Source organism: Chaetodon trifascialis, chromosome 23, assembly GCF_039877785.1.
Source record: "Chaetodon trifascialis isolate fChaTrf1 chromosome 23, fChaTrf1.hap1, whole genome shotgun sequence".
In the NCBI taxonomy this organism is placed as follows: Eukaryota; Metazoa; Chordata; class Actinopteri; order Chaetodontiformes; family Chaetodontidae; genus Chaetodon; species Chaetodon trifascialis.
The window spans coordinates 4,083,182-4,099,294 of NC_092078.1; the positions used below are offsets into that span (position 1 = coordinate 4,083,182).

Consider the following 16,113-nt stretch of genomic DNA (forward strand, 5'->3'; position numbering starts at 1 on the left):
GTGCCTCTTGTTTTGTTTCTGGTTTACAATCGGATCCTGTAGTTTTTCTTACGTTACTAGCAGTGGCCACAGCTTATAAAACTAGGTCACAAAGAGTGTTAATCTCACGATAAAAAAAATAACGCTGTTAAAACTGACGTTAATAACGCGATATTTTTGACAGCACTAAATAACGCATATTCAGGTCACAGAGGAAACCCTTTGACAGACGATTGCTGAAAAAGGTGCTGGTTGGTGGACCTTTCATACCTTTGGACAGAGCTCGGCTAGCTGTTTCCCCTGCTCCCAGCTTGTATGCTAAACTAAGCTAACCATCTCCTTCCTCCATCTTCACACTGAATGGACAGATCCAATAGATTGATCTCCTCATGGACGGTTCCTCTTGGCAAGAAAGTCCGTAAACAGCTTCCCCAAAATGTCAAGCTCTTCCTTTAAGTGCCAGCATATCTGGGGATTGAAACCTGTGACCTGTTGACCCTTGATCCAGAAAAGCAGGCTGTTTAACCTGTGGTGGTGTAGCAATAGGATCCCTTTGAGCGAGGCTACTCACTCTGGTACGATGGTCAGATGCCAACCGGGGAGAGCGAGGAACCAGCCAAGGAATGCCCATTAAAAGCCAAGTCCAGTGAACCAGACCATTTGAGCTACAAGGCTCAGCAAATCAATCATTTAGTGAGAAAAACAAAGAAAAAATCTCTCATCAGGCTTTAAAGTGCCATCAGCTATCAATGAAGACATACCGCAGGTCTCACCATCCTCTTAGCGGCCTGAGTTTTTAGTGCTTTGGGACACGGAGGTCTTGAGCTCCTTCTTGGCTAATTCTGTCTTGATGTGGCTTAAAAATGCCACCAGGGATGAGGTGAGGGGATTCAAGCTTATGGCTTGAATGCAGCGCACATGCCTCTGGATGAGGTTTTGAGAAAGCGTTACATATTCACCTCAGTATGTGTCTGCACCGATGGCCCTGATCATGGTCATTCGGTTAAACATTAGAAAAGCAGGGTAATTCAAACCGTATACTTGCTATCCAGCCTCAGCATTCATCTGCGTGAAATGTAAAAGGCTATTATAGCGAGATTGTTGGATCTCCAGTGCTTTCACTGAAGCATTTTACAAGCAAGGAGATGGCGCCTGCTCGGTCTGCCAGCTCGACCCAACCACTCTTTTGGCTTTTTCAACTCGACGACTCCTTTTTTGAAGACTCGAATCCACTGACGCAAGCTGACGAAGAACGCAACACGGCGTCTGGAGGAATCGCTGAACTTGGAGAGCTGTTGGTCGCCACGACGCTCCACTGGAGCAGATGGAGAGTTACAATGCATTAAAAAAGAGAGGAAGAAGTGCTGACATGGACTTGGATTAGCTCGACAATACGTGTGTCCCCATGTGTGAATTTTTGGAAAGGACTGAAGGGATGTAGATGTGTTTGGATGTGTTAGTCATTTACTCTGGAGGAGAAACCCGACGTCCTTGTTCCCGTCCACCGAGGACCACGGAGGCGGCGCTCGCCGATTGTATCGCACAAGTAGAGCAGAAAGAGGCAGAGCGGGGTGAGGAGGTGAGAGGTGAAGAGGAAAACCAAAGACGCAGATCAGGCCTGAGAGAGAGAGACAAGACGGGAAGAAAAAAGGACGAGAGAGGCTTGAACAAAAGCAGACGGCGGTTTGTGTGTGTTTGTGTGCAGGTGGTAGGAAATGAGGGGGCGGGAGATAAACTGCTAAGCGTCCAGACATTCAGACTTAAGTGGGGAAGGTCCTCTCGGCTATGTCTGCAAGACGATGACTTATATCAATGGAGCGACTCAGTGGGCTTATGAATGAGTGTGTGTGGGCGTATGAGAGAGTGATGGGGGGGGATTATCCAACCACAGCTCCCCGCAGTCACTGCTGTTTTCATGCTGACCTAAATGTGTGTCAATCACAGTCTGTTTGCTCACAGCGAGTGTGTGGCTAAGAGTAATGTGACTTGTTTAGTTGGTGTGCGTTTGTGTCTGTGAGCTCTTCAGCCATGTGACAAGTTTCTGAGCCCGGAGGAAACAATACATACGAGAGCTACTGATGCTGCCTTTTGTCGTATTTTTCTGTGTGAATGCACATCTTTATATCATATAAATGTGTATATTATATAAGTCAAATTTAAAATACGGCCCGGAGTCACAAATCACCCCCATCTCTTTATTTGCAGTATGGGATATAAATTCCAAAGACACTAAAATCTGTTTGATCACATCAAACTTATTGATGCCGAGTATTTGAAACAGATGGAGAGGTGCCCCAAGGGTGGAGTGTTCGGCTGAAGGCACACACCTGAGGTCCAGCTGCCCTGAAACAGGCAACCTAACTGCTCCCAGAGGGAGAGGCGTGAGGCAAAGATCACGCGTGAGGTGAACGGACAGGTGTCTGCCGGCGCTCTGAAAACAGGAGGTTAGTTAGTGTAGTTTCACAGTCAGAGCTGCTGCAGCAGCGGCTCCTCATGGGGGGCAATTAAGGTAATTAAAAACCCTGTTAAACCTGACTCATGGCTGAACACCCGTGCATGATAAACGGCTTGTGAGGATATCATTGCCTTAGACGTCCATAAAGAATAAAGGTCCATAAATCTGCTTTGAAAGTGAGATTTCATCCGTGATTGAGTTTGTCGCAATCAGCCATCTGCAAGTGGGTGCAGCATTTACTGAAAGTGCATTTGACTGAGGTCTGGCATGGGTTCACCCAGCATCAGTTTTACAGGTAACAGCAATAAAAGCCCAGCAGGTTCAATCCAACGGCGTGCAAACACATGTACACGCAGCCAGGAGTGCATCTGAGAGCCAGCGTGTGTCCAAACATGTGCCTCAAAACAGCCCGGGGCTCAAAACTCTCAAGTGCAGACTCATGTATCCACAAGTCAGAGCGCAGAAATGTGAACTTAGAGCAAAACAGGCTCGGAGGTGTTTGTGCTCTGCAGTCTGACGTCGTGTCAATCGAAAGGTTATCTCCACGCCATCAATAGCTCCACCAGGTACCTCTCCACAGATAACCACGTCCACATCTAATGCTGGATGTTTTTTAAGTGAGTCACTTCTGCTTCATCTGCTCGTCCGTAGAAAACATGCTGAGGTGCAGCGTCTGGTGCAAACTGAGAAAAATGAGGTGTTTCAACAGTGCTTTCTTTCCACTCAATCCATCACGCAACACGTTCCTGTTTCCAACACAGGTGCACATGTATATGATATATATACACACATGATGCGACGACTGAGCACATGAAGCAGGCCGTAAGGTTCACATTGGAAGGATGGGAAACATTACTTTTACGGAATATACACTATTATTATTGTTATTATTATTGTTATTAAAACAGTGCATCTGCTGTTTTTAATCACAAAAGCCGCCTGTATTTTCCGTTCATGGACCTGAAACTCATCTCTATCTAATTCCAGCCATTTGCCACACATGCTGCATGTCTGAGGTCCAGCTGTCTGCGAGAGACGTTGTCACTTCGGGACAAAAACATCTTCTTAATCGCCCATCTCAGTCTGTTTAATCCAACACATGTGCCCTGAACTGCTTATATATTTACTTGATGAGTGTTAGCTGAAGGCTTCTCCATTATGAGGACAATTGTGGCCAATTAGTTGCACACGAGGTTCAGTTCTGCATCGATCCCTGCAGATGTTTCTCAGCTGAGCAGATTCCTGCAAGCTGAAAGCAAACCTGGTCAGCAGAGCCGGCCACGAACACGTAGTATCGTCTGGATTTTATCAGTTAACACTGAGATATGAAGTAGATAATTCAGACTGTTGGGGGCTTTTAGCGTGAGCAGTGCATTTCATCTGCTTTTTTCCCATTTTAACAGTTGCAGTATCGTCATTTCAATGAAAGAAAATGTTTTTCTTGTGATAAAACCTCATACGGACTGCGCGATTCTCCATTCTGATTGGTCGTGCATCATCTGCTGCTTTCCATTTGAAAAAACAATAAAATAAACTGATCAACTAAACTGATTTAATCCAGACTACAGTTTAAAGAAAGACTCTGAAGCTCGTTAACTAAGAACATTTTCTTCCTGGGAGCGTGGGACAATTTGCTCCACACTATTAGACCGATTCTACTAAAGACTGGACATAGCAGTACAAACGCTCTCATATCACAGAGCTTATTTAACATTAAAAGCCATTTACTAGAAATGAATGATGGCTTTCATCATAAATGAGTAGTGATAAAACATGGTTTCTTTCTCCAACACGAATTTGGACATACAAAATGAAACTACTTCTTCTAGAAGACATCCAGACGTCTTCTGGATGTCTCTTTCTTACCTTGGAGATGTATGCTTTGATGCCTTCGGCCAGTTTGATGCAGGGCTCTCCGAAGAGCTGGGCCAGCTGGTCGGGGATGTCCTGGTCCTTGTCCAGAGCGTTCAGTAAACTGAGACACTTCAGCTCTTCTGTGACGCCCTGGCTACGCACCTGCAGAGCAGACACATGAATTATCAGGGGGAGCTACACGCTGCGCTGCTGACAGGCCTCACAAAGTGTTTCTGACAGATGCTGAGCTTTCAAACAGACTTTGCATCCTCAAATTTCGGACCACAGGCTCTAAACCCATTATGGCGGCTCAAATCTTGCACTGACAGAACAGTGAGAGACCACAATGCATCCCGGCTTTGCCTGAATGTATGTTAACAAGTGGAACCGTCCGGATACAAACCGCAGCTCTAAAACTGCAGGCGTCCCGTTTGCATTGTGAGGGACAATTACACATGACTGAAAGTGGAAAAAGTCCCTTATGTATGCGAATTAGAACAATTCCTTTATAGACTTTCGATGCTGGTTAAATGATCCAATCAGACCACTGCGAATGCATTCTATAAATATCCTCATTAATACAGCAGTTATTACAGATGTTTCTCTTTTGTGACATCCGACGGCTCCTATAAGTTCACACAAACATCATTACTTTCACGTATGTCTTATTGCCCTCTTGGTACGTTCACCCACGCCATTCATTCCCGCTGCTTAGTCAAACTAGTCGTCCTCTGGTGGGCCATTGCTCTCTCTGCACCTCCCTCATACTCTACGCTGTGGTGTCAGTGGATCATTCTCCTTCTGCAGTCTGTCTCCTCTCGCATGTGTTTCTTATTTTCTTAATGTTCTCTCACAGCTTGTCCTTTTCTGCACATGCTCCGTTATTTGTGGCGTTTCTGGATGTGGTGCTCATTTCCCTAAACGATGTCTCACTCTCAAAGTGGGCCCAGGCCCGGATGGCTCATTTTATTTGCCTTTATCGGGACTTGTAGAAGCACAAAGAAAATAAAGGACACTGGATGTTGCTGGGTTTGCAGCCACCTGAGACCAAACAGTTTTGGCACGCAGGCTGCTGGATTAGCAGCTGAAACACAACTCCTAGTTTTACAAAAGCGAATGCATGCACGGCCTCACTAAAGAGCCTCTGCATAAATACTATATCCATATCAAGACATCTAATGAGAGAAATTTAATCAGCTATTCCTCTGGGGGGGCGAAGGGGAAATTGTTTCTTTCCCCTTTTGCTACGCCTCCTGTTTGGCAGCGACTTGCATCTGAAAAAAAAAGAAATACCTCCATGTAATTTCGGGCAGCATGGGTCAAATGAGACATCTTTGGGAACTGAGATGTGGACGGAGGCTCATGCAGCTCGCAGGCTGTTGAGTTATGTGCATGTAAGTGTGTGTGTACCCTTCAGGGAGGCTGTAAGCGTCACGGTCTGAAAGCCCTGCTAATGACTCTATAACAAGCAGCGATGGGGAGGGAGATTACAGAGCTGCACTCCTTCACCCTGGTTTTGTATTTTTTATTAATTTCTTTCCGGTTGACCTCCGTTTTCTAATGAATCCCACTCCTTTTAGCTCCTTTCTCTTGCTTCTCGCTCTTCTTTCTTTCCCCGGCACCCTGCTTTCACCCCCTTTCTTCCTCAACTTTTTTTTCCTTCCCACAGCGATTCCCTTCGTGTTGACGCATGAGCGGATTTCCCTGGTAGCGCAGATAGCGGTGCGTCTGTGTCTAAATGTGTGTGTAAATTAGCTCGATCCGAGCGGGAAGGTCGGGCCTCTTACGGGAAAAGCAGAGTTTCTTTGTAAAGAATGGAGGCGCATAACTGCCTGAGCATGCTTCACAAGAGTAAAAATGATCTAACGTGTCAGTAAATTACACACATTATGCTCGACCTTAACTGTGTTTGATAAGAAAGACAAAAGGTTTAACGTTGGAAAGTCCAGTTTTCTGCTGAAGGTTAATCTGATTTAGGCAAACATTATAAATCTAAAGCTCTTTTTTTTAGCGTGGATTTAACAATTGTTCCCATTAGAGCCCATTTGAGGCTGTATTTTTACACTACATTATCATAAAGTTTAGCACAGTTAGAATATTGTTATGCTGCATTTGTTAAAATACAGGAAAACAGAGACAACAAGACGACGATCGAAGAATTTGAAAGAGTCAGAGAAGAAGTGAAAATAAAAGCGGTTTATTTTTAGCTCGTCTGTGTACTTGCGAAACATAACAAAATGTGACAAGGACCAGAAGTGTTACAATATACAAATCCTCATCTGCTAGTTAAACTCCTGCATTCAAAGGTTTACTCGAGGAAAAGTACAGTATCATCAGCAAAAAGTACTCTTTATGCATATGATGTTAGACTATTGTTACTGACATGCTAATGCTTAAGTAGCATGTTAATGTTGTTCCTGGTTGACGTGAAGCAGATTGTAACCACTTTACATTCTGTTGGCCAGTTTAATCTTTATTAGTGCAACATGTTTTTATAAAGTAATCATGTTTTTGATGCACTTTTCAATCTGAAATGTAAGTATTAAGTGTTAAACAAATGTAGCGCGGTAGAAGTATAACGTCGCATACAAGACTCAAGTGAAGCACCTCAGAGTATTTGTAGAAATATACTTAGTTAATTCCCACCTCTGCCGAGGACTCATATCCACATACGCTCTTTCAGCTCAGAGATGAGAGAGAAGGAAGCAGGCCGTCACAGATCATCTGCATACAATCAGGACAGCAGAAACTGCTGACAGTGGAGTCTGGACAGAGACAAAGGGGTGTGTGATGACAGCCATCACTGGCAGAAGTTTGGGGGAGGCTCGCACTTGGATGAGTGGATCTGAGCTCGCCCGCTGCAGCGAGTGAGAGTAGGCCTCGTTTCTTCCTTGCACCTTTGCCAAAACACACTCCCTGCTTTGGTGGTTCTGGTTGAAGGATTAATTGTTATTGAGGAGTGTCTTTTGTCTATGAGAACTGAAGGTTAGACTTTACAAGGCATGCACATGTGTGCGTGCGTGTGTGCGTGCCGTGTGATTCTGTGCGTGTGTCCATTAAGTTTTGGCAGGGCCGCCAGGGAGTGTCTCATCCATGTTAGCGAGGAGATAAAGCCCGTACACATCACTGCACTGAGCCGAAGATTAGAGAAAACTTTCTGCTCCATTAGCAGATGGAGACGAGGCCAGAGGCTAAACCAAGCTATGCAGAGAAACACTATCATCACGCTCATAAACTTTCTTTTCTCTGGGTTTAAGCTGCGGAAACATCAGGAGTTGTTCTCAAAGTTTGAGAGCTTCATTGCTCAGAAATCCATGAAGTCAGTAAACCATATTTACAAGCTGCGGATGAGTCAGTTTTCCTTGGATTTGTTGCTGGATTTGAGACTGTTTTGTATTTTACTGTCATTAGCTTGAAGATTTGTGCAGATTTTCCTGCCAGTCACAGTAAATGACCTTCAAATAACAGAAATCTAAATAATCTCAGATAGGGCGTGACGGCACTGAAAGAAGCTTGTCGAAAAGAAGCAAACACGATTAGAAAACCCATCATTTATTAACTGAACTAGCTGAATTTATCAGTCATATAGTTTGTTTTAATCACTCTGTGAATTAGCAGGTAAAATAGTCATGCTAATAGCTAATTGCTAACATCGCCACGCTAACATGGTCGTAATAACGATGCTAAAATGCTGATTTGAAGCAGCTATGACATTTACCATGCTTGCCAGCGTAGATTAGCGTGCTAGCATTTGCTAATTAGCACTAAGCACAACACTGGCCATGTGTACCAGATTTAATAGAAATCCATCCTGGAGCTTTAGAGATATCTCCGCGGTGGAGCAGCCAATGGACGGGCCTGCTCCGAGTATGCCATGAGATTCACGCCTGCATGATTTTTATCGCGCTGAGCACATTACTGACAGCGTTGCGAATCAGAGTTTTATGACAAAAATTATTTACGCGCCTTTGAAAATGTGCACAGTTTCCTCTCAGCAGAGGTGTCTGTAGTGGTTCTCGTCCACAGCGAGCGGCCTGGTGTCTGGCTGACTGGAACTCAGCACCGCCGCCGAGCCAAGCCGGTTCTTCCTCCTCCCAAGTTCAGCCTCCCAGCAGGAACTTTCCACTCGTTTTCCTCCTCTTTTCTGATCCCGCTAACACCCTGCCAGCCAAATTCTGCAGCTCTGTCAGCTCGCAGTCAGCCTCTCGTTCCTCTCACATGACTATTCTGTTACATCGCGCTGTCACTGATCTGCATTATAGCAATATCCTTTGCTCCTTTTCAGGCCAAGGCATTGAAATTAGATCTTCATTTGGATGATTTTTATCAGTTACTTCCCTTGCTCTTTGTGTTTTTGGGTTTAGCAAAGCTGTTGGAAAGCAGAGAGGAAAATGTGAGATATTCTGTCGGCCTGTAGAGACACGCAAGCCTCGGAGACGTGGGACTCGGCCTCCACATCACGACCGTGCCCTGGGAGCATGCGACTGGAACTGCTCCACAGGTTTTCAAGATGAACAGCTAGAAGAAGACCCCCTCCCTTCCCTCCCGAGCGCTCCTTTAACAGCAGTTTCTCTTTGCCAAGTCCTGACTGCAGTCAGCCAAAACTGCAAACCAGGCCTCATTAGCTAGCGTTTCAGGAACGAGCTGCACCCTCGATGGTTGAGCATTAACAAATCAATAAGCAGACAGCAGGTGACCCTCGGCTGCTTGACTTCTGTCAGAAACCACATTAATTACTCCTAATTCCCAAACAAATGTCTCAAAAAGAGTCAGAATCTGACTAGTAGCCCACAATGTGCTTTGCAGTTGTGCTGTTCTTCGTCTAAAACAGCCGGCCTCATTCCTCACAAAGGGAATACTTTCTTTTTTGAGAGTGTCTCTACATCCTCGTCGGCGTAACTTGTCCCCTGAGCGGCGTATTTTCTCAGCGAGCTGACTTCGATGTCTCGTCCTGCCCCGGACTCTTGAGCAATGAGTCCGTCGGGGCCGTCCAGCGGCCAAACGCAGGCTGACACATGCTAAAAACATTCAGCAACACGCATGATCTGATGTAACCCTCCGCTGCGCTGTTAAACTAGGCCCAATGCCGATTTTGGCTCAGGTGTAAGAAGAGGAACGCGTGAGTTTCAGTGACAGATGTGAGGTCACACCACCTCCACGTCCTCTGATAGCCCACAGCGTTACACAGCCATGTGGTCTTTGAGGTGAAACAGCTGTCTTCGTGTATGTCTTAGTGGTCTTGGCAGCTTTAAGGAGGCACAATTAACCTCTAAATGATTCAGAGTCCACATGCCTAAACAACAAAACAGGTTGATCTTCCACAATAAACATACGACCAATCCCAAACCTCTACTTCACAGCCTACTTCTCTGTTTTCTGATCTGCCAGCATTCAGTTTAGAGAAGAAAGCAAATACAAACCAGGCTTGATTGTTGTTAGCAGATATCAAAGTCACGCATTAAACCTTAGAAACATCTGAGTTTGCAATGAGGTATATATAAAACATGCTTATCGTCCTCAAGTAGCATGAGAATGAAAAATACCAAATGTGAATCGATGCCACATTTACATCCTGCAAATCGGATCCTGAAGTGGGATCGTCCCTGCAGCGCACACACGCACGCACATGCAGACACGCTGGCGTGATCTGTGCGTGTGTTATCCCGTCTCAGCCCGAGGACATGTGGTCTCTCATGGCTCTGCGTAGTGAACTGGATGACTGGGCTCCAGAGAGAGGAAGGGTCCGGGCTGACAGAGCTCCTGTGATCCCGATGCCGGCTCTCTCAGGAAGCCCTGAACAATGCTTCACTGTTCCCTCCCTGTGTGAGTGCATGTGTGTGTGCATGTTCATATGTATTGCGTGTGTGTGTGTGTGTGTGTGTGTGTGTGTGTGGCCCGTCGCTCAGTGTGCATGTGCAATACCGTGATTGTGTGTGTGTTTGGCTGGCCCTCGCTGGACACCGAACCCTGAAAAGAATATCTCAGAGGGCCACTTGGAAACCCGGCTACAATTGTGTGTGTGTGTGTGTGTGTGTGTGTGTGTGTGTGTGTGTGTGTGTGTGTGTGTGTGTTTGTGTGCACTGGTCTGGGAGTTCCTTGGCAGTCCAAAACTCTCATTTGAAGGGATTAGGAAGAGGAGAAGGTGGCCACGTAACTCAAATCCGGCAGGCCAGAGGTCTGGACCGGGAGTGTATGAATGTGCGTGCTGGGGGACAAACAGCGAACACAGAGGGAAAGCATTCTCCCTGCTCTGCGATGAGACAGACGAGACGGGGGAGCGGGGTGAAATAACGGCTGAGACCTCGCTTGCAGTGGCACTTCACATAAATATCTTTACCCAAACACAGAGGCAGGGACATACACAAGAGCAGGAGTGAAATAAAACACAGCGAGCGCTCAACACGGCGGAGCCAGCTCCATCACGTCCAGGTACGCCCTGCCGCGTCCCTCGCAGCCGTGAGCGTACGGAGGTGGAACTGGCAGAGATATGCGAGGCTGTCTTTATAAATTAAATTATTGTCAAGCTGATGTATGATGTGTCTTCAGGCAGAGAGCGTAACTGTAACAGACGAGTGAAGAAGAAAAGAGGGATTGTACCGATGGAAAAAAACCTCACTGAACTGAGCGCGGCACGTCCGCTATGTTTGTCTTTTCGGGTCTTTTCGCACCTGAAAGTCCAAACGTTCACTTGAAGAAACAATCCTCACAGTGACGTAGATTACAGGGATGCCATCTTAATGCTAGCTAGCTAGCTCCGTCGGAAGCTAGTGCTGCGTGGATGAGAAACAAAGCGGTGCAGATTGTTGTAACTGGCAGATTTCTTCCATCGTAGCAGAATATGGCACACACAAGAGCTAACAGCTAACAGCTAACACCAACACAATGCTACGGCCAATGAACACATGAACAGTTCAGCCTAATTAGGTAAGTTCTTGTTCCGAAACAGCGCAGAATAAACAATGTTTTCAGAACTTGTGGGTTTCCTTGCAGCTTTCAGTGAAGCAGAGCAGTGATTAGCAGATATGTCGCTGGCTGTAGTGAGACCTGTTGGGGAATCAATGCTGAACTGATTTAGTCTCATGTAATCATAATCACTGGTACATCATGAGGCGTGCTGGTGATTTATGATCTTTGCACTTACGCAACGACTTTCCAACTGTTAAGATGAGACTTTGGCAAGTCCACCTGGCTCTTCATCTCGTTCAGACTGTGACTCTCGTACAGTAAAACGCTCCAAAAGCAGTCGTTAAAAGCCAGACTCTCGTGTTTACGTGAACAAACAAGCTTTTGGTAATTAAGTGCAGCGAGTGTGGGAATGTGTTAATGCATGTGTGTGTTTATGTACGGCGTTTAATGGAAATGCATATGTGTGTCCGCAGGTTGGTGTGCAGCTGCGTGTTTTCCCAGTTTATTGTCCCTTCGGGGCTTCAGGATATCTGGCCAGTGACGGCCAGCGTGGCGCAGACATTGATTTATTCGTTAAAGCCCTCTGATTCTCCCTGATACTCGTTTAATGACCAGCAGCTTTCTCAGCAATCAGAGCGACGAGGGCAGGCGCAGTGCAAGGAGTGTTCCTTAACCGCCGGCCGTTCACACACATATTTACGACCATTTCAATCATGAACAGTGGAGAAGCTGCGAGTTTCTACCTCACTTCCCAGCGTGGGCCAAGTTTTTGTCTGAAAAGACAGACCCCCCCTCTGCCAGAGCCCAGCACACATACAGAACAGATTTCAGGGAGTATTTGAACATCTGAGCCAAAAGCACAATCGTTAGAGGCTTAGAGAGCAGAAAGCACTGTTTTTAACACGGCCTCATGCAACCACATGCGTGCCTCAGTAAAGGAACCAAACTGCAGAGAAAGACTTTCGAAGTAAAGATATGAAAAATGAGGCTGAGCAGTGAGTCAGTCAGAGTAGCTAATAACAGCGTACGCTGGGGGTTTAACTCGTTACGCTCCGCACTCTTAATCGCTCGTGACGTGGGACTTAAATCTAAATATAGGCTGATTCTGCTGCTCCGGACTGCAGACGCAGATGTCTGAAAACATTCGCGCTGTGAATAAAACAGTTTATCCACAAATCGCTGTTCATCATGAAACATGAGAAAGTCCCGGCTCGAGCTTAAAGGCAATTAAAAACCCACCGAGACTGATCCTCAACTTCCGAGCTTCACCTCCCCGTCTCAATGGCCCGCTTGTCTTTCCTGGAAACACGTCATCTGGGAATGCGTGTTTGGTCTCTTAAATCTGTCCTGATAACGGCAGCACATGCCTTAAAATGTAGAGACGAGCTGTCTTGGTCAAGGTCAGGGCGATGCTTTCAAAAGCAGAATTCTGAAGTCCAACAGTTCATATAACAGGATTCACACGAGGGCAGTTTTCTGTTTCACGCCACACTTTAAGGCACTGGGTTGACCATCGTTCCCAGTTCGACAGTGAGAGCACTCTGCTCTGTTTTACGGATCAGATTTATTTCAAATGTAGTGGCTGCTCTGTAGCTGTCTTTGATTTGTACTGCAGGACAAAACAGATTAAGGGGATAAATACCATGAAATTTCTGAGGAGGTCCAGCACTTTATTGTGTCAATCATCAGGGTTTGACAGTGAACTTACTCTTTACACTTCGATTCCAAAACAGCCGGGATGCTCTGTCAAACATTTACAAACAGGATGGGATCATTTGCTGATCCTTTCTGACATAAACTCAACTGAAAACAGCACAAAGATATTTAATGTTTGACCTCACCAGCTTCATTCATTTTTGTAAATATCTGCTGATTGTGACTCTGATGCAGCGACGCGTTTCACAGACTGAAAGATGTGGAACGCTCCAAAAACACCTGTTTGGATCATTCCACAGGTGAACAGGCTCATTGGTAACAGGTGAGAGGATCGTGATTGGGTATGAAAGGGGCGTCCTGGAAACACTCAGTCGCTCACAGCGAGGATGGAGCGAGTTAACCACTTTGACGGGATGAAGGATGTCACTGCATGGGCTCAGGAACACTTCAGAAAACTGTTGCCAGTAAACAGTTTGTTTCTGTTTTCATTTATGTTTGACACAGTGTCTCAGATTTTTTTGGAGTTGGGGCTGTACAAAAGTTGCTGGCCTCTTTTTCTTCTCTCCGTGCAGCTTGGAAGCAGGTGAGGTTACGCCGAAAATCGCCTCTCTGCCTTTAAAGTTCAACCACACTGTTGCTGGAGGCTCACCTCACTCTAAACCCTGCCTCGCTTTGGTTCCTGCAGACATTAACGAACTCGTATTTAGATGAGAGATTACGTAAAAGCTGGTGACTGAGAAGTGACTTCAGTGCAGAGATTTAAACGCATGCACAGCACAGCCTCGGGTGCTCCGTTCAACGAACAAAGACTTCATATATATGTCTGCATTTTATTGCTGCACGTTCAAGCAGTAGCTGCAGCTGTGGCAGCAGGTGTAGCCCTTGTTGGGTGAGTTGTTTTAGCTTCCTGATGCTGGGAAACCACTGAGGAACTGATTTATATGACAAAATATAAATGAGTTAATATCACAGATGGAAGGATGCTAGGCAATCTTTTCCATGTGCAGAAATCAAACACAAAAATCGTCCACAAACAGGACTACATCCAAGTGTGGACAGTTCACACTGTGACATGCTTCAGTTGCCGGTTAATGAAGTCTTCAAAGCTCCCCTCGGCTGCTCTACATCACAGCACGCAAAGCAGATTCTCCGCACGTGAGAATGTATTTGATAATGAACTTCAGGTAGAGGTTCTTCTTCATCGGGCTGATATGAAACCATATGGTCCACACATGCTTTAGTCCTCACCCAGTGCATGTTAAAATCACTCCAGCAGACAGTCTGCTTCTGCTTAGAGGCAATAATGTTGCTGCTGGCCAGCGGTGGCTTCCTTCACGCCCTGCCCAGCGTGGGTTTGCTTGTGTGTAAACTAGCTGACTCTTCTCCATCGTGAGGAATGCTGTGTGTGATCTGTGTGTGCTGGACGCTCCGCTGCTCGCAGGTTATCCTTTTACCTGCAAGCTCGCTTTGGCGTCTGCAAGCGCCAACGTTCCTGATAGTGTACACAACCCCACAGCAAGACAGCAGAATACCACTCCCAGCCTTTGCGTGTGGAACTATGACCTCTCTTTGTCGCTTTTGCTGTTTTGGATTCCTTCCAGTTTAAATAAAGTTTAAAGTCGTACAAAAGCAGGGTGGACCTGCCTGCTGATATTCCGGCCGTTTCTTTCTTTCTCTTTAACTTCCTCGTTCCTTCAAACAATTGAGAATGTTTCTGTTTAGGTAAAAAAAGAGCAGCTAAGATTAGCAGTGATAAAGACACAGGCTCTGTCGGCATTTCAGAGATTACTGAAACTCTGTTTACGGGAGTGCGAGCTGTGTTATCTAGGTTAGTGGCATTGAGAAATTAAGAGTCGCTGTAAACTTTGGTGCTCCCTCCAAGGGTTAAGTTTCTGCTTCTTGTCATCCAGCTTCGGGCGGGAAAGCGAAAAAGAAAAGACGCAGCATGAGAGAGGAGCGAGAGGAGGTCAGGACTTTCCAGTTCGCCTCAGTCACCTGTGCACACATACCGACGGAAACGCTCGCGGCGGTTGTGTTGACGCGATGGAGGAAGAGATTTAAAGGGAGAGGAATGAGCTGAAACAGTCACGTCTGACAGAAGGCCAATCAATCATTTCCAAGTTTACCACCAGGAAGTTTTCGAGCGGGAACAATAAGCAGTATTGCAACAGGTTAACAGTCAATATATTGATAAGGCCTCTATGTATCTGCAATGCCTAATATCAAGACCAAACAGCGGCGTTTACATTTGGCTTCCATTCTTAGTCTACTCCATGTTAAATATTTACCAATGACTTGAACACAAAGACATGAATTGTCCCAACAGTTTGACTGGCACATGGTGGATTATGGGACATCGAGGACCGCAAAAGACACATCTGCTGTGTCCACCAGACAAAAGAAAGCTGCATTTCTCAGTGAAACTTGGCGCGATTATTGATGTGATCTGTCTGTCATGTGAACTTCCTTGCCAGCCTCAAATGGTTAGGCAACCAGCAATTGAAAATGAGCCTAATGGCTGGTACGTGACAACCAGTCCAAATTAGACAAACAGCTGGACGTCATTTTGTCTTCCTGGTGTAAACTTTTGCACAAAGAAACCTCAAATTCTTCAGCTGTAGTTCTGACAGGCTAAGCGACTGTTTTTGCAAGTCTGCTTCATGCATTTAAGCCTCCATTCAAGATTATAGTTTGCACTGCTGGATGACTGCAGTGCAGCACAAATGAAAGACGAGAAAATGACAAAAGTAAGGCAGTGCTTGCCCAAAGAGCACTCATTGAAGGTGCTAAATGAAGCAAAGTTTAGGTCAGCATGCTGCTGTGGGGCCCTTTGGGTGCCTGTGGGTGGGCAGGTCCAGCATGGGTGGGCAAGTACGTCTGTAAATGTGTTTTTGAGCGAGGAGGTGCTGAGTTAGTATGACTCAAGAGGGGCCTTTATAAGTGTTATTCACTGGTAGGAATTGTAGCTGATGTAGCTTTGCTTTGGTGGGGTACAGACGTCCTCACAAGAATGAAAAGAACCAGGAAAGTGGGCACGCTGAAAGGCTCAAAGGGGTATCTTTAAGGCAAAGGTTACAAGTGTTGTTCGGGTTATTGTGAGAAATTTGGCAGAATGAGAAGGAAAGTGAAAATACCAAATGCTAACCAGTGAATTTTCTTTTCATTTCATGCTGAACATGGAAAACTTTTTAATTCATGCCCACTTATTTACACTGGGAAGCAAAGAAATAAAGTGCATGGAGAAGCTGCAGACGTGGAGTTGA

General features: G+C 45.8%; 1 protein-coding gene across 2 annotated transcripts in view; it reads right to left on the minus strand.

The window, feature by feature from the left end:
* The window catches only part of tnfsf10l (TNF superfamily member 10, like), a 49,744-nt gene that overhangs the window by 21,919 nt on the left and 11,712 nt on the right, over positions 1 to 16,113 (minus strand). For both annotated transcript variants that reach the window (XM_070993500.1, XM_070993499.1), the window contains exon 2: positions 4,301 to 4,450. In XM_070993500.1, the coding sequence (XP_070849601.1) occupies positions 4,301 to 4,450 (150 nt within the window). The remainder of the gene's footprint in view (positions 1 to 4,300; positions 4,451 to 16,113) is intronic.